This window comes from Psammomys obesus, unplaced genomic scaffold (genome assembly GCF_907164565.1).
Source record: "Psammomys obesus unplaced genomic scaffold, mPsaObe1.curated_primary_1811, whole genome shotgun sequence".
Lineage (NCBI taxonomy): Eukaryota > Metazoa > Chordata > Mammalia > Rodentia > Muridae > Psammomys > Psammomys obesus.
This window is the reverse complement of record NW_026596134.1, coordinates 7,713,914-7,732,856: the sequence shown is the minus strand read 5'-3', so window position 1 is coordinate 7,732,856 and position 18,943 is coordinate 7,713,914. Positions and strand designations below refer to the sequence as shown.

The window sequence follows — 18,943 nt, the reverse complement described above, 5'->3', positions numbered from 1 at the left end:
TTTGAAAATACCCACATTCAAAGACTCAGCACAGGATAAACGGTTCCACACCTGACCTAAGTGACTCCACATGGTTCCTCTGAAATCATACTACATAGTATAAATTCCTAATGGAAAATTGCATTTTTTAAGTAAAACCATTCTTTTTTAATATATACATGAAACAGGCTAATATCAAAGGCCTGGCAACACTGAGTGGTCATGTAGAGTATCTTGTGCCCCCAGAACCTTTCCTAGCCAGGCTATGCAGAGTTCGTTCTAGGGTTTAATGACTTTAAACGTTTAGAATCAGAAGCTTCCTGATCTCCTGTTCCAAGGTCTGCTTCATTATTGTGATGAATACATGATGTCAGAGACAAAGAACAGAATCACTTGAAAACAAACAGCATGCCCCAAAGCCCCAAATCTGAAATAAATTACCTAGAAATAAAATGTACTGTTAGCTTTACTTTACATAATCGACTTGAATGTAATGGGAGGTTTTAAAATTTACTTCAAGTTACTACTAATTAAGAATATACTTTGCCCAAATTATCAAGCTGACAGGCTTCAATTAGCTGAGATGGAAACACTAACAGGAATTTATTTCTCCTTAATGATGCTGCCATCAAATTACAGAGCCGAAGAGACAACTTGTAAGCAATAATGTTTTGCATGCGTGCTGCTAATATTAAGGAGAAAATTAGTCCCCTACTAGACTAATGTACAGAAGTCTAACCACACCTACCACCTAAGCCATGGGCACCAAGGAAAATAAAAGAAGTGTCCACTGTCCTCAGGAAATTGACAAATGATTAAAGATCTCTTGGCACAATGGAATAGGTGAGAAGGCCTTGTTCCTTCCTGTGGACATTGAAAGGGAGTTGACAGCTATGTCCTGAGCTCCACTGTTCTCCCTGGATCCACATCATGAGAGTGAAGACCTGGGTCTTTAAAAAACCTTCCCAACTCCTCAATGACATACATTTTTGTAAAATTCCATTAAAATAAAAAAAAGGCCATGCGTGGAGAAGGAGGAGGGAGGATGGGACTAAGAGGGGAGGAAGAAAAGGGCCACCAGGGGATACAAAGTGAATAAAGTGTAATTAATAAAAATTAAAATAAAAAATGGAAAAAAGGGAAAAATTTTTTCCCTTTTGATAAAATATCAAAAAAAGCCAAACTACTACAAAAATGAAATTTAAAGGGCACTAAAATTCAACTGTATTATATTCAAGAAGCATAAAATTCTTATCAAGTTATTTCTCAGAGTGTCCATACATGTACTTTCAACCTCTCTATGCAACTCAGGGCACAGGGAAGACATATGGTGCCTTCCAGGTAGACTGGAATGGTAGGTATGACCAAACAGAGAAGGTGTATAGAACTAGGTCACTAAAACTGTTTTATGACCACACATACTATATAATATGGACACAACAGAATGAACATGTTCACACACAAACATCTGAAATGTCTACCATGTACTTGAAAGGCTAACACTTTCCTCCTCATATCCCTTAATCCTTATGCTATCTTGTCAATGTAAGCAAACAAAACATATCTCTTCTGTGACCCTGCCTACCCCTGATAGTTAAAGGACAGTACACTGCTAAAAAGACATTTCTGTATCCACTGACATGTACTAACAGCAAGAGTGTGGAGAGGTGTTATTAGTTATTTATAGCTGTAGATGAGTAGGCTTTAAAATTGGATAGATTTAGGATAGAGGTCCTTTGCAAAAATGGCTAATTATGGCTATGGCAATAGAAAATACAAGAGCCTTCTAATTATATATAAAAAAACAATACACTAAAAGTAATCTGCAAACCCCTTTTAACTGAGAGCAGTGATGAAGTGTCTGTTAACCAAGTAAGCAGCACTCAAAACACAAAGGAATGCTGTATAAAAGGAGCAAACAAGCTATCACAAACAGCTCCTAATGGCCCAGATTACAACTGGATAATTGAATATACAACATACTACTCGACTATAATCCAAAGTTTAGCATGAGTCCATTGATAAATACAATGTCCAATAAATACAAACAGAAATGGAAGCAAACAGGATAAAAGAGCCAAGGACAATTCCAAACAAAGGCATATGTACACTGCCTCCCCAAGAACTAGTAGTGGTTAATCATTCCCTCCTTCTGCAGACAGTCTAGATGTGGAAATTTGCTTCCAAAGCAAAAATTAAGAAAGGCGAAACACTTCACAGTAGGGAAGGCTGTCAGACACTAAGAGAAAGCTGAACATCATCAATGATGGTTTTATTATACCAGCCCCGAATATGATGTGACCAGAAAGCAGTGCCATCTCTATAGTATTCTATGAATCCCTACCCTTAGCTTAACGGTGAGAACACCATCACCAGCTCAAATGGAGGCATGACCGATATTCCTGAGCCTCAAGATCATCAGAAACAAGGAAAGACCAGAGAAGTTTGAGGAGACAACAATAATGCTCTATGATCCCTGGGATGGAAATGAGGAGAGGGAAGCTGAGGTGGTGACACCCACCTGTAATCCACAAGTTTAGAGGAAGAGTCAAGGTCATCTTCAGCAACACAATGATTCGGAGACCAGCCCGGACTAAATGAGATTCTGACCCCCCAAAACAAAACAAAAGGAAGAATAGGGCAAAGCATGTAACCCTAGAAAATGGCTAAAACAGAGGGGCACAAGTGTGAGGCTAGTCTTGACTACATCTCAAAGCAAAAGCAACTAAGAGAACAGGAGTGGAAAAATGGCAAAACTGAGACAAAGTCAGGAGCACAGTGCCTTCACGAACTGTTGGTTCCCTGGTTGTGACACAGGCCTTAATCAGGGGAAACTGGCAAGAGAATGAAGGACTCTACTTATCCAACTGCTCTGTAAATCTAAAATTAGTTCACAAAAATAGTATTAGGGAGGGAAAAGTTTGAGATACAGGATGCAAGCTCAGGTCTGTCCAGTGACTGTACCACACAATCCTAGTAAGCCAGAGTGAGAACACTGCACTTAGCACCTAGGCAGCGCCTTCTGACACTTGTATCTGTGACAGAGTGCTAGGAACACTGCTTTGGGGGGACACAGGAGGAAAACTACAAATGTGAGAATGAGCTGTGCCTGCAGCACACCTAGCAACAGTGCGACTGGCTGGTCAGGAGTTGGAGAGCCGCCTGTGTGGTAAGAGCCTCTACTCCATCATCGAGGAGGCTTTTCTTATTAGAACAATGGGAGGAAAGGCTCCAGATTGCACCAAGTTTTTCTAAGCTTACTTAAAAGCTTATTAAAACAAAACTTCTACTGTACATTTAATTAGATGCCTTCAAGTAGACCCTTACACTGTTCTTCATTCATCCTAGAACACTAACTCCAACCACAGTTTATGAAAGCTGATCACAATTAATCTGATCCTTAAGTCAACAGAAAAGTAGTGATTGATTTTAAATAACCTTGCTAATAATTCTGCAATGGAAACTGACACGCCTCTGCATAAAACACATGCAGATCCCAGTGTGAGTACTTTAACAGGGGAAGACAGAAAAACTATTCTCTCCAAGTCATGGCACATAGGGCAGGCAACTACCCACAGCGAGGCACTGAACTGTGCCAGTGTCCAACTTTTTTGATCCCTAAAATGTCTTTTCCCAAATCTAAAAAATAGCACCCCCATCTTACCCGACCCTCCCCAGCCACATGCATCCTGGTGCCCTGGGCTGTTTCCTGCTGCGAGCACCAGGTTCTGCTGCTCAGGGACATCCAGGAGTGTTATGATTGTAGAGAGAAATGGGAGCCAGGAGCTAGGGTTTTAGGATTCTAGAACTGTCTCTGCCACTGACTAGCAGTTGAACTTGGAGCAAATCACTTTTCCTCCTGTGGCATTTTTTTATAGAACTAAGTGGTTGGATTAGATGATCAGTGAGGTCCTTTCCAACCTTAACGTCCCGTTTAAATATAATTCAGTACCTCAAGTTATTTCACTCCATATCCATCAGGAGGCCCAGGCTCAATGACCAGCAAAATCACCAGACTGAAAACTGCCAGATGACTGCTCTCCAGTTCAATTTCCTGTTGCTCAAAAAAATTTAAAACTCCCAAACATTCAAGAAGTAGTTTAAAAAAAAAAAAAAAAAAAAAAAAAAGCCCCAATTACCTCAGGAAACAAAGCTTAATTTCTCCTCAGAGATGACTACTTTCAGAAAAGGCTCTCAGGGATCGAACTTTGGCCAATTAATGGATCTCCCAGAAAAGTACAGCTTTAAGTACCAAAAAATATGGACCCTCTTTAGGAAGAAAATGATAAAACATCTACCAAACAAATAAACAAACGAAAAACAAAAACAAAACCACCATACATTAAATAACCACCTGTCACAGTTAAAACACAGCCCTATGTCCAGGTCTATATCAGGAAAACAAGCATTTATGAAAAGAATATAAACAGGGAATAACCATTATCTTTGCTAATATCCTCAGATATTAAATAAAATTTAACTTTGTAACACTCTCTTCCAACTTAGAACATTTTAATATACAGTCTATAAAGCAACCTAATCTAGGAATCCACCTCTACATGCACGAACCCTCCCACCCCCGTTCGGCACAGAAGTCAATACAGAATGTGGCACAGCCTTTTTCCCAGCATGCAATCAGTTCTGTAGCAGCAAATCTGCTGTGCTGGTGTCCTACAACTTAACTTGATTCTGGCACTGTCAACTTGGGGATATGATCAGATCCCAAAGCCTGCAGGGTTCAGACTCCAAAAAAAAGCTCCTAGTTTTCAGATGCCAGTCACAGGCTCCAAGTAAGGTCCTCTTCAAAGCAGCCAAAGGGCCCAGAACACTGTTTCCTGGTTTATTATACACAATAATATAAAGGATACAGATGAATGGATGCTCAAGGCAACACATGTGAGAAGTGGCACATGACTTCCACCCTTCCTAGGTCCACGCCATCCAGGCAGCTTCAGAGATCCAGAAGCTCTCTCCCCTTATCTTCTGGGTTTTATGAAAGTGTTCTTCTATAGTATGACTGGTTAGAACCAATAGCCACTGGTCATCAGTGGGTTCAGACCCTTCTTCCCTCCCCAAACATTGGGGAAGGGCTACTGATCTTTCCAGACCAACCCATATCTGGAAGCCAACCAATTCTTTAGCGTATAACAATTATCATTTTGAAGGTTCTAAGGACTTTAGGACCTGTATGCCCAGAAACCAGAACAACATTTCAGAGTATCACATTTAAGGGGAAATTTTTTAATACTTAAAAAAATCATCCTCAGTACTCAGATAAAATGTATCCTAGGAGCGTGTGAAGAAACAGCTGTGGAAAGTGCTCAACTCAGCCTAAAAATCAGTTAAGGCCGACTGACACCTGAACCGAATCCAGCAACTGCAAACAAAACAAGGAATACTTTAACTCAATTTTTCTTGTATGTCTCTACTTTGGATTAATTAGAATGGATTAGCTTCAGTTATCTGAGACAGAAAAACCTCAGTTGTGTCAAAATTAGCCTTTACAGAAAATGACTATAGGCATCCTTTCTGTTAATTCAGGACAACATGAACACTGGATGAGACCTTATAAAAGACAGGAACAGACCGTATGTGGCTCTTCAAGCCCTCACAGCACTGCTTCCCCACACAAAGCCCTGCTTTGTTCTGCAAGGAACAGACACTGACCCAGACAGTTACCTGTTTAGGACAACTGCTGTGTATCTTCTTTCCACAAAAATAATCCCACATAAAATATTGGTAAATGGAGAAGGAAAATTTGTCTCTGGCTTTTCTTTTTCTTCAATTTCTTCATCATCATCATCATCCTCAGAATCACTCCAGGACACATAGTTATCCTGATTCCTATTATTGTACCACTCAACACTTTCAAACTGCTGTCGCTCATAGGGCTTGTACTTGCGCAGGATTTCAAGCAGTTTCATCACTTTAGGAGTTACATATTTCAGGTCAAGTGAGGCAGGTGAGAAGTGCTCTTCACATAGCGCATGAATTTTCCTTAGCAAAGTGTCTGTAAACAATAAGAATTTCCTGTGCAGCTCTTCTTGCTCATGCTTGATGTACTTTTGAAGTTCTCTTACCATCATCCCAGCCACTTTATCTGCACACCAAGGTCCCAGAACAACCAACACTGAACGACAGTCTGAAAGTATCTATAAGGAAAATGAAGCCAAAGCTGAATCATCATGCCATACTTTCAGACACCTGAACTGGGGTTCCAGTGGTCCTAAAGTGTTCCTTCAAAAGTTTACCCCAAAAGGAACACGGAGGTTAATTCCCTAATTTTAGAGGGACAGCTGAATGGTCTTCCCAACCTCTTTCACAGATCTATGCCTAGAACCATGTCCTTTTCTCCTAGCAAAAACAATAGCGCTAAAATAAACAACTGTATGAGAATTTTTTTTAAAAAAACTGGACTTTAGATGCAGAGTTTGTCAGCACTTACATCTGGTCTCTGTACCATAAACACTATAAAGAGCTATGGCGTGCAGCAGCTCAGGACAGGTAGTTGTAGGAGCAATTTTGATTTCTTTAAAAACATATTAAATTATGTTTTCATTTTGATCCCAGGTGTAGGGATGTGGGGGCTGCTTCAGACTGTCCATAGCAGCTGACCATGATTTGCCTTGTGCTCTAGCAGAGGCGTGGTTTTGCCAGCTGCAGATAGTTTCTATGACTGTGTGATATTAAAAATTCTGGGAACTTTTCAGAGGGTATATAAATGCTCGGGCCCCAAGAGGCAGGGTCAGTGGTTGTTGGTTACAGTTTGTTGGTAGTCACGGTCAAAGGAGAAACAAGAAGGAAAGAAATTAGATTTAAGAATCTCTCTCCCTCCCATAATCTAATGAGTACTAAAATGAAATGCTAGAAAGTATGGCTGAATTCTGGCCAGGATAGCACCAGTACTTCCCTCTACAAAAGCTGGACAGTTCTACACCACTGTGTACTATCCCCCTCTGTCTTCACTGTAATGAAAAACACTCAGTTCAGCCAGGCTCGGTGGTATACACCTGTGATCCCAGCACTTAGGGAGACAGAGGCAGGCAGATCTTTGTGAGTTCAATGTCAGCCTGGTCTATAAAACAAGTCCAGGACAACCAGGAATACACAAAAGAAAGCCTGCCTCAAAAAAAAAAAAAAAAAAAAAAAAAAAAAAAAAAAAAAAAAAAAAAAAGAAAGCACTCAGTAAAATCCAGAATCTTATCTGAAGCCTGTCCAGAGAAGCCCAACTCAGAACTTTAGCTGAGTTGAATAAAATGCACAGCCAGGCTCTATTGGGCAATTACCAGTTTTATATGCTGCAAAGACATTGGGTTGAAAATGGAATTAGCAAGATTCAGAAGGTTAAAAAAAAAACCCAAGCAAGGACAGGTGTGGTGGCACACTTTAATCTCCAGCACTCAGGAGACAGAGGCAGGTGGATCTCTCTGAGTTCGAGACCAGCCTAGTCTACATAGTGAGTTCAGGACAACCAGAAATACATAGTGAGACTCTGTTTCAAGAAACAAAACAACAATCTGGGCATTGCTGTTTAAAAATAAATAAATGACCACCAGAGAAATCCTGGGCCACGTTTAAGAATGGACTGATATTAAAATGGCCACAAAGTCCTAGAGGGGTTACTGGCTGTCAAGAATCTTGCCATCAGGATCACCAGAGTGGCTTGTCAAACTCAAGTCAGTTCACAGGACCCCTTCCTGAGACCTGACTCAGCTTCTAACAAGCTGAGGTGGCAGAGTGCTCTGGCTGTTGCTCCACGTGTGGGACCAACTTAAGATCACTGTCCTAGAGGCTCTATTCCTGTTACAAACACCAGGAAACAGTGGAGAAGTCACACCAAAAGTCCCAGCAGCAACTAACTCATCTGACCAAAAGCAAAGGGGGAAAAAAAAAAGTCAAACAAAGAAAAAAACAAATTGGACTCACTTCTTAAATAGGCATGATCTGAACCCTCAGTCCCACTGGAAAGGCTGTAACATACAAATACAAGTGCCTGTCACACAAAGCCAACCTTGACTCTAATGTGATCACATGTTCAATGTAAAATATCCACAGAACTAGCAAAATAAGGCTTTAAACCAAAATGTGTGGCAAATAGCCTCACTGAGATAAGCCTCCCTCATTCCAAGGCTCACAGTAGAAGGAAACACTGAATTACTTAACAGACTCTGCACATACTTACTTGTTTGGAAATCAAAGTAGAATCTCTTTCTTTTGAATGTACAGACACATTACAGTCATTGATAAAATTAAGTGCTTCTTCTAACTCCATCAGCAATCTTTCATAAAGCCCACTTCTGTCAGTAAATGGTCCGCAATCTACCACAATCTCACATGGCTGAGAAGTATATCTTTAAAATCAGAAACAAGTTGTCAGTATTGTTTGTGAAAATGCATTACTGTTTTTTTTTTTAAACAAGTAAAAGAGGACACCAAGAAAATACTCCAAAATGTTAGCAGTGTGGTAGAATTTTAGGTATTTAATTATTACTTTTTCATATTTCTGAATTTCCCTGCAGAAAACAAACAATCTCTTTTGTCTTCAATAATCTATTTTTATTTTATGTGCCCTAGTGTTTTGCCTGTATGTATGTCTGTGTGAGGCTGTTGGATTCCCTGGAACTGGAGTTAAGACAGTCATGAGTTGCCATAAGGGTGCTGGGAGTCGAACCCAGATGCTCTGGAAAAGCAGCCAGCGAGCGCTCTTAACTGCAAAGCCATCTCCAGACCCTCTTTTTTGTTTTTTAAATAAATAGTATATTATTTACAAGAGTTTTCTTAGAGGAAAAAAAAAAAGAAAAGAAAAGAATGCATGTTGGAGGTTTATTACATCTCCAGTATGCTGGGAACTCTACTCCAATTTAACCTAAACACAGGGAGGACTGTAAAAGAAAAGTGTCACCGATATTAAAAACAGTACCATCCACCTTCCTTTGAAGGCTCTTCCAGCTACAGTCCTTTGCCTTCCCCAAATGCCTCTGCTTCATCTTTTAGAAATTCAACACAATATTGATTTATCTGCCTTCCCTATCTAGTTTGAGTTCTACTCAAGCAACAAGGCAGACTCACAGCATGCCTTCCTAGTGGCACCTGGCATTTCTGAGCTAGTTGCAAGCAATCAATGCAGAAGGCTAAGGTTCAAAGAACTTGTTGAACAACTTTCCCTGGAGTCCCAGAATTGGTTTTGTTTTGTTAGGTTGATGGCTATCTTTTGTCCATTAAGGCAGAATGGAGAACAACAACAACAAAAAAGTTCAAAATACTCATTAATTTTTCAGAAATAACAATTGATCAGTAGAAGTCATGTACAGCCTAACATGCTTCTGAATTTTTTATTTTTAGTTATTTTTAATTATGTATAGATGTGTGTGTAGATGACCAAGGCTGTGGCCTGACATGGGTACTGGGAACCCAACTTGAGTCCTTTGGAAGAGCAGCAAGCACTCTTAACTGAGGATCCATCTCTCCAGCCTCCATGTGAAATCTTTTAACATCTGCAAATCAAGTTTTAAAGTTTTTATTTATTTATTGTTGTGGTGTCTGTATGGGAGGGCAGGAGTGTGTGTACCACAGTGTATGAGTAGGAGGGCAATGCTGTGAAGTGAATTCCCTCCTTCCACCCTTATGTGGATGAAGAGATAATGCATGTTACCCATCCTGAAGGAGGGACGCAGCTTAAAAATCAATGGATTCCTTATATTTAACTCAGGTCAGGCTTTATCTGCTGAGCTGCGTCGTTGACCCTGCCAACTATTAACCTATTTTTTGTAAGGTACACTGCCCACTTTCATTCATTTCTGATGTCATTCCTTGGGTCCACTGTGCCTTCCACAAATCATGACACCCGAACAGTACACAATACCCTAAAAGCATATTAATGATTTTAGAAGTGAAATACAATAAAGACATTTAATATATAGTTTTCATTTTTCTAAACCCAAAAGTCTTACATTTCTTTTCTTATTGTGAAATAAAATACCCTCCTAGGGAAAATGGGTTCAGCTGAGCTCACAGTTCAAAGAACATCCATCATGGTTGGGATCCCAGTCAAGGCAGCAGGGCTTAAAGCAGTTCCGTACTTTACCACAGCAACACAAAAAGAAACGAGGACAAATCGGAATGTACACACTCTTAGAGATGTCTAGAGAACTAGGGAACACTTAAGCTAAAAGATTACTCAGTGCTATTACTTGAAAGTTCTAAGATGTTCTACTTCTCCCCAAAGCCTCCCTTAAAAGCCAAGCAAATAAACTCAATCCAGAAAAATGGGATGTGGTATGACTTTAAAAGTGCACGCGCGCGCGCGCGCGCGTGTGTGCGTGCGTGTGTGTGTGTGTGTGTGTGTGTGTGTGTGTGTGTGTGTACAGACACCACAGCTATGTTGGCCAAGGGATGTAAGGAACAGCCTCTTCCAACGGTTGGAAAACTCACCAGTGAGAATGTTAGACTCTGCTGATGTGAACTGAATGTCACATTTACTTACAAACACTTCCATACTAACACGGATCACTCCCACTCACACGAACTCATTTCCCTACTAATTTATAACAGGCTTCTGACTGAGTTTCTTTGCTGCTGTTGTTATAAAACACCCTGACAAAAGTAGCGTAAGTGGATAGGGTTATTCCAGCCCACGTTTTAAGGATACTGTACAGAATGGCATAAAAGTCAGAACAGCAGGAACTTTAAGCAACTGTTCACAAAACATCCACAGTCCAGCAACAGAGAGCAATGGATGTCTGTTTTCAGCTAGTTTTTCCTCTTTATTCAGTCTAGAACTCCAAACCCAGGGAATGATGCCACCAGCTTTTAGGCTAGGTCTTTCCACCTTAATTAACTCAATTAAGAAAATCTCCCAGAGGCTTGTCTCCCCAGGTAATTCTAGATTCTGCCAAAATGGCAATTTATACTAATCACCACAGCTCCTTTCTATAAAGGTAAACATATCAGTCAGGTTGTGTGCATGTGTCTGTTTCCATGTCAACTAAACTACAGAAGCTCAAAAACGTTAAGTCCTCATCAAACAAGACCATCTACAAATCACAAACAGCATTTTTCTCAGAAACCTGCAACCAGTTTTAAAAACAATAGGTTGTTCTCAAATATTTAAATATACTGCTGAATTCTCTAAGGCTCCTTCAATGTGCCCTGAGAGATGTCTAAGTCAGAATAACAAAGCACACAATAACGGTGTGTCCTTTACACTGAAGGTAAATGTCCTAATAAAGTCCCCAGTCTAGCAACCAAGGAAAAGGAAGGGCTGAGTGTCTTAGGGTGACTACTGCTATGATCAAGAGCAACTTCGGAGAAAGGGTTTATTTTGCTTACAGTTCCGTGTTACAGGTCATCATTGAAGGAAGTCAGTCAGAACCTGGACACAGGAACTGATATAGAAGCCATGGCTTACTGGCTTGCTCCTCATGGCTTGCTCAGAGAGCTTTCTTTTAGAACCTAGGACCAGCAACCTAGGGATGGCTCCACCCACAATGGGTTGGGCCCTCCCCCACTGATCACTAACTCTCTACAGGAGTTTATAGTTCAATCCTCTCTAGAGGAGGCATTTTCTCAATTGAGCTTTCCCTCCCTCAGATGAGTACAGCTTATATCAGGTTGACATAAAACTAGCAGCACTCTGACCCCATGCAACACCATCACTGAAGAGGCAGCATCCCATCTGAGGCTTTCTGCACAAACAAGGGTAAATGCTCCTGCTTGTAGGTAACTGCACTAAAAAAAAAAAAAAAAAAAAAAAAAGACTTCCAGTCTTGCTTAGTCCCTTCAGCAGTGAAACAGGCACCAAATGCAAGAGTCAAAGACTCCCCACTGGTCATAAGCAGTCTTCTTCAAGCCAAGTCACTCACTCAGATGTACCTGTCTAAGACCACCAGGTCAGTCGCAGTCTCAGCATTGCTCTTAAGAATCTTCTCCAGTTTCTGAATCTTTTCTTCCAATTCTTCTGGATCACATTTCCCATGTAAAATGGAAGCGGTTAGTCCCAAAATTCGAGGGCATGATGGACAACTTTCACAGAGCTAATGTAATAAAAGATACAAGCAATAAGGATTTTGTCATGCAGCACCACAGCGAGGGGCACTGCTACATCCAAACACAGGGAAACCACTGACAAATACTAAGACCCATTTCTGTGGAAACAGTAGCATAGTACTATCAATTACTGTATTTTTGCTTAAAGATCTATTTCTCAGAAGGGCATATTTGGATACTCTTAAAAATATATCAAATGATATTATGATGTTAGAAAAATAAATTATAGATTATACAAATTAATTTATAGATTTAAATGAATTAATTTTAAGAATCATTCACTCATATTACTGGAACCAAATTCCCAATAATGGTAAACTAACACCACTGCTTTTTGAATCTTTTTCTTTTTAATTAAATTTTGTTTTGTTTTTGTTTTAAATACTGCATTTAAGAGCTGGCTCAGCAATTAAAAGCACTGGTTACTCTTCTAGAGGACCCAGGTACGATTCTTAGAACTCATACACTGGCTCATGAGCATCTGTAATTCCAGTTCCAGAAGGACTTAGCAACCTCTTGCGGCCTCTGAGGGTATCTGATACGGAGACATACATGCAGAAAAACTCCTATTGGTATAAAAATTTTTAACTGTATATATTCAATAACCTAATAATTTGACCATGAATTATTAAAGTTGATAAAGTCTAAAGACCTACCTTCATAATTTCACGATAAGGATGGTCTAGAATTGCAAGATGACACTCATCAAACACCAAAAGGTTAATGTCTGACAGTGATAAGTAACCATTTTTCAAAACATTCAAGGCGACATAGCAAGTCATAATGAGAACCTAAAATAAAACTGACATCAGTACACAAATGCCATTAACCCGCCTGGCTTATACCTCTACCAGCGACCACAGAGTCAGCGTATGGAAGAGAGGATTATGGAATTCAAGGGTCAAAATTAAAGCAATGTGAAACATACAAACATTAGAACCAAGATGTAAGAGATGAAAGTATGGGGAGAGACTATGAGAAAATGTCCTTAGAAAGGAAGACCGTGTCCTTATGAAAAGTTACTAAGTCAACTTCAGGTTTCCCCAGCCATGCCCTGGCAGATGAGACCTGTCAACCTAGTCAAATCACAAAAGAATTTAATGTTTTTAACTCCTCCCGCTCCGCACTAAGCTGACAGGGTTTTCTGAAAGAATGATGCTTTTTGTATAGCTTGTTTTTCTGTGGACAAGTTCTATTTACGTGGACTCATTCCAGTATGTGTGAAACACTAGCAGATTAGTAGGCTGTTGAAGGTTAGTGACAAAGCAGCCCTCAATTGCTGTGTACCCCCTAACAGCACATACAAGAAGCCCCTAGCACATGCTAGCTACATGGAAACGTGAAGGCAGGGGCGTCTCCTTCAAAGATCAGAGGCTTTACCCAAGAAACTTTTGTAGTTTCAAAATAAGTCACAGGTCTTTGTGTTTCTCAAGCAAGTAAATGACAGCAGCTGTTGCTTTTCTAACCCTGAACAGCACACATTTGTAAGCCACCTGGTTTGAGATGAGCCTTACAGGAACAGAGAATGGAAAGGACTGGAAAAGTAAGAGTCTTCAAACTCCCTCAGCAAAGGCTGAGGGTTTACAGTGAATCAAGGACTTGAAGTGTGGGTAAGGGACACATCTCTGCAGGTCTCACCTGGTGCTTAGTAAACTCTTGGCTCCATCTCTCTTTTGTCCAAGATGCATTTACTTCTAGGTTTGAGTACTCCCCAACTTTGAGATCTGAGTGAGTTCTGACAGCTGACACTTGCTGAGCAACCTGGTTTGCTGATCAAAGACAATATGCAAATATGAACAATATGCCAAATTGGCTTTCTGAATAGTTAAAAAAAAAAAGTATCAGCTGTTGTTATACCTAATCACTGTTTTTTAAATAGCTAATTTAAAAATCAGAACTTCACGATCACCCCTCCAAAGTCACTGATGAGCCCTGTCCCGTCCTCTTCCATCATTTACTCTGAACAACTTCATACCCCCTTAACAGCTGACTTTCAACCTAAGACCTAAGTCCTTTTCAGGCTAGAAGAGCACCAACTCTACACCAGTTCATCCTGCTCTCCTCAATGAAACCAGGTCAATCCACCAAGAAGTACTGTTCAAATCACACAATATGCTGTGACTGTCTAAAGAAACAAAAGGAGACATCAACTTGAGCTCACAGGTTGTGCTTTCATTTGGCGATCCCAGATAAGCAGACATCAGTACACTAAGTTTACTTAACACCTTTAAAGAAGAATAGAACTTTCTAAAACTGCTACACAAAAATCACAGACCAAGTAGTTAGGTTCCCATCTCTAGCCAGCTTTCAGCCTGTTTTACAGAGCTTAAAACATCAAGAACTAAAGTAATTTAACAACTCAGCCACCTCCCCAGAGTAACCCCCATCTAAGAGAAATGCAGAGTTTGAACAACTGAGAGGAATTCTATAAAGAAATAAAATGGTGTTTTGGCTAGCAGAGCTTGAGTAAACAAGTTATTTGTCAAACTCTCTTTACTTTCAATAATTTAATATCCACAGAGATAATAGGTTTAAATATGTAGTCTCATCCAATTTTCTCCTCACATTTGGGAAATGATGTTTGATTACCAGAGTTGACGAGGAACACGGTCCTTTTTGCATGTGGGTTGAGGTCGCCCCTGATCTGATGGGCCAGCTCTTTGGTGAGCAGGACCGCGATGAACGTCTTCCCTGAGCCGGTGTTCAAGCAGACAATGGTGTTATGGTCCAGAGCCGCTTCCAGCAGCTCAACCTGAAACATGGGAAACAATCATACTTTTTAACCGTGCACCACACTTAAGAATCAGCTTCTTTGAAATGGAGAAATTTCCCCATTTTCTAAAATCTTCTGCAGACAACTTTGCAAAAAGAAAATCATCAATTTCACACTTACTCAAGAGTTAACAGGGGAGTAAAATGGCTGCCACACACAGCTGTGCTGTGGTAAACAGACATTAAAATGGCACCAGTAATTTAATTTAAAAATTATTTCTGAGCCAGGGACGGTGGTACAAGCTTGTAACCCCAGCACTCAGGGAGGCAGAGGCAGGTGGATGGTTGAGTTCAAGGCCAGCCTGGTCTACAAAGCATCTCCAGACAGCCAAGGCTACACAGAGAAACCGTGTCTCAAAAAACAAAAACAAAAAAATATTTCTGCAAATTGCTATTTCTCTAGAACAACACATATGACTGAACCTATACTAGGCACATTTCTACCAGCTCAGGACTAAACATTTTCAAACTAATCTCCATTCCTACCCAGCTCATGAGGATTGGTACACCCAAATGGATATAAAGGAACAGCATGGACCTCAAGGAGGGCGGTGGAGGGAAATAAGGAACTAAGAAACAGAACCAACACAACAAATCAATTACCCAGGAGATGTTAGACAAGAAAAGAACAATTAAAAACAAAAATGTTTTGAACAAGAAAATTAATCAGAAGAGGGAGGCTTGAAAGGGTAAATGAGTTTTATAAGTTGTGTCAACACTATACTAATTTATTTCATTTTAGTGAAAAATGCTCCAGTATTAGTGGTTTCATTAGTACCTGGTATTTTCTTGGCGTATAAATGTTATCATGAATTGCTTCTTGTTGCCATGGCAGTCCAAAGAAAGGACCCATTGGTGAGGAAGCAGGGGTCATGAGCTGCAGGCCTGCCATGCTGAGGGGCTGCAAAGCAGGGCTTTTCATTCATCCAGTGTTTCTTTCATTGCATTTTGTTCTAGCACAGCTTACTACAAAAGGGAAAAAGAATACCATTACACAACCATGCGGGGTTAAAACAAAAGAAAGCACAGGAACAAGAGAGACATCAGAACACTACTCCCCCAAGCCTTTTCAAATTCTTCCCATGGTTGGTTTCGTCTCTCTTGAGATCTAAGAGGATAGTTTTAAAAGTCAAGCAGTCTATACTCAACCTGGCAGTCCCATACCTAGAAGCTTGTTTAAAGAATGAACCAGACAACAGCACAAATATATAAACACATTAACTGTATTGTTACATTACTAGAAAATAAGAAGTAGCTTTAAAATCTACTAGTAGAAAACCATAATAACTATAACTATCTAAAGGTATAGTTAAAGAATGTGAATAAAGGAACACCTTAAATCTATTCAGATCCTCATGTGTCTAAATTTACTGGCAAAGTACAAGGTCCAGAACAAACTCTTAATTTATGAAAACACCTGAACTGGTTGCATCAGTTTATTTAAAGGCTGAGAACAGGGATGTTTTGCTTAACTGACAGTCTACAACTATACAGCTAAAACTATCCGAAGACATGTATATTTAAAATTATACCTACTCTATAAACTAAATGTATGACATTCCTTAAGTGGAAAACCTTCCATGTTATCTAAGCACTGTACCATTTTCATATACTCTCCCAGAAGTAAATTTCACTATGTAAGCTGACAAAATAAAAATTGATCTTTTAAAACCTTTGTGTGTGCGTATATGTGTTCGCCAGTGTGTACAAGTGCAGCGGGCAGAGGTCAACACTGGATGTCATCCTCCAGCTCATTCATTTTTTGAAACAGGAACTCTCACTGAAACCGGAACTGTCAGCTACACTGGTAGTGTGGAACACTGTCCTCTGAGCATTAACAGCCATTCTCACCAGAGCAGCTGTGACTTACAAGACACTCAAGGCAAATCTTGCTGAGTGCTGATCTTTCCTCATAGAAGGAGGGGGTAAGGAGGATCAGTGGATACTCACCTGGCATTCTAGCTGCTCCTCCTACACCTCCTGCCATCTGCATGGAATCCTGCTCTAATTACACATGGCATCATGGCCTCAGGAGGTCTAGAATGGAAGATTAACAGAGCAATGGCCTCCATCTACACAGCTATAGGAAGCTGCCATCCATGCAGGAGTGGGAATTTTCAGTGGAATGGGAATTTTCAGTGGTCTGTCTGCTTTGTGGTTACTCACTCTCCTGTAAGTGACCCCTCACTGATGGTCTGTAAGTGAGCCAAATAAACTCACTGGTTTCCCCTGAGTTGGACTTTGGTGTCATTGTATTCTGGTTTGTCTTCGGAGCACTGGAGTGAAGGGACAGAGATCTCAAAACATCTGGCCTAGTCTGCAGGGTCCCAATAACTGGCTAGCCACCAATACCTCAGGATCATCTCTACCTGTAACCACCAATACACAAAACCCATCCTACCCCCAGGGTTCAGATTACAGATAATCACCACGGTGCCTGGCTTTTACATGTGTGCTTGGGATCAAAATGTCAGGTCCTCATGCTCCCACTGCAAGCACTGTGCCCACTGGGCTATCCACCCCTAGTCCAGTCTTTCTAAAAGTCTCAACCAAATCAGAAGGCTCGGATGTCAAGACTCAGTGTGGAAGCCTATCACTAGCACCCTTCAATGAGCAGAATTTACCAATCCTGCACTTGGAATCTTCACCCCTACGCTGTTTTGTGGTGTTCACTGCTATTTCTCAAGAATTCAGCTCTAGTGCTTCCTGAAAATCAAACATTCTACTTCCCAGTCTCTTTCATACTGAGGTACAACATTGCACTCTTGTTTCAGAAATCAAGATGACATACTTCAGCTCTGTACCCCTTGCATGCCTCCTTCCTTTAAAAAAGGGCACTACAAATAACTATAAAGGCTCAGTCCACGGTTCATTCAAGGTACTGGTGTAAGGAACCAGCACAGGCACTAAGGACCTCAGCAAGACAGCTTGTCCACACAGCAATAAACATTATCCTCACTACCCTTTCAAAGCAAGGAGGCCTGCAAGGAATACAGAGCACTTTTGGAGAATCTAGCAAGTCATCACTCCTTCTCCTCCTCCTCCTATGGATCAAGGAAACTATATCCCTCATGGTTTCAACTCACTTTCTATTGAACCAAAGTCTAAAAGTCACTCCCTTTACCCCACACCTGATACCCTCAGTTCCAAATTCCACAGCTCATGGGACTCAAGCATCTCACTCTTGAAGTGTCAAGTTCACCTAGCTTCTAAAGATTAAGAGGCAACCCTGAAGGTCCACCAACTACAGCAGCACTTTCCTGAGCTTCCTGGCTTGCTGCAACTCATGTGATGCCTACTTCACAACCACAAATGCACTGTCTAGGAATCCCTGCCCTGGCCCCTCACTCTTCACACAGCACACACAGTGATCTAGACTCATCAGGGCATCGTGGTGGAAGGTTTCAACAAAACTAAATCCTGGGGAGTGAGAATCTAAGTGGAAGGAGAAAAGACATGATAACAGCCAAGTCTTCTACTTCTAAACACTATGCACACAAGCCCAGTAGCTCCCTCCTGTCTATATACCTCCCCATTTCTTTTCTTCTCAAATAGACAACATAGTAAATCTAGAAAAATTATCTACAAAGGAAATTAAGTATGCTCCAAGTTTTAAAACAAAAGGAAACTATTCTTCAAAATTCAGTGCCATAAAACACAAAAGAAACTATGAAAATGTGCTACAGCAAAGAAGAGTGTAGGAGGCATGACAACAAAACACAATAATTAATGTCAGGATGGATCTCAGACTGACTTTCCCCCCCCACAATGAGACTGGCTATACTAAAGGAGTGTGATGTAACACACACACAATTGACGGACTGTTACAGTTCAGCTGATCTGTGTATCCACTGTACAGAGCTCCTATGTTCTAGCGTGGTGAGAACACTAACAAGCCACACTTAGCAGATTCAACCACACAACATATACAGTATTATCAACTGTAGCTCACTGGCTATTAGATCTCTACAACTTACTCCCCAGAACTCAAATGCTGTACCTGTCAATCTAAATTTCCTCACTTCTCCTATCCTCTTACCCTTGTCATCTATGCTCTTACTTTTCAGAAGAATTCTATTTACTAAATCCCATATATAAAAGAGACTGCAGTATTTGTCTTTCAAGGCCTGGCTTGTTACACTTAGCA

At 40.5% G+C, this 18,943-nt stretch overlaps 1 protein-coding gene across 1 annotated transcript in view; it reads right to left on the bottom strand.

Annotated features, from left to right (window-relative positions):
- The window catches only part of Dicer1 (dicer 1, ribonuclease III), a 46,536-nt gene extending 30,779 nt beyond the window's left edge, over nucleotides 1–15,757 (bottom strand). The window contains 8 exon segments of the mRNA XM_055592828.1: nucleotides 5,659–6,131; nucleotides 8,162–8,330; nucleotides 11,851–12,011; nucleotides 12,681–12,815; nucleotides 13,663–13,793; nucleotides 14,614–14,776; nucleotides 15,575–15,694; nucleotides 15,696–15,757. Of these exon segments, the coding sequence (XP_055448803.1) occupies nucleotides 5,659–6,131; nucleotides 8,162–8,330; nucleotides 11,851–12,011; nucleotides 12,681–12,815; nucleotides 13,663–13,793; nucleotides 14,614–14,776; nucleotides 15,575–15,694; nucleotides 15,696–15,722 (1,379 nt within the window). The 5' untranslated portion in view covers nucleotides 15,723–15,757.
- Between the last annotated feature and the right edge of the window lie 3,186 nt (nucleotides 15,758–18,943).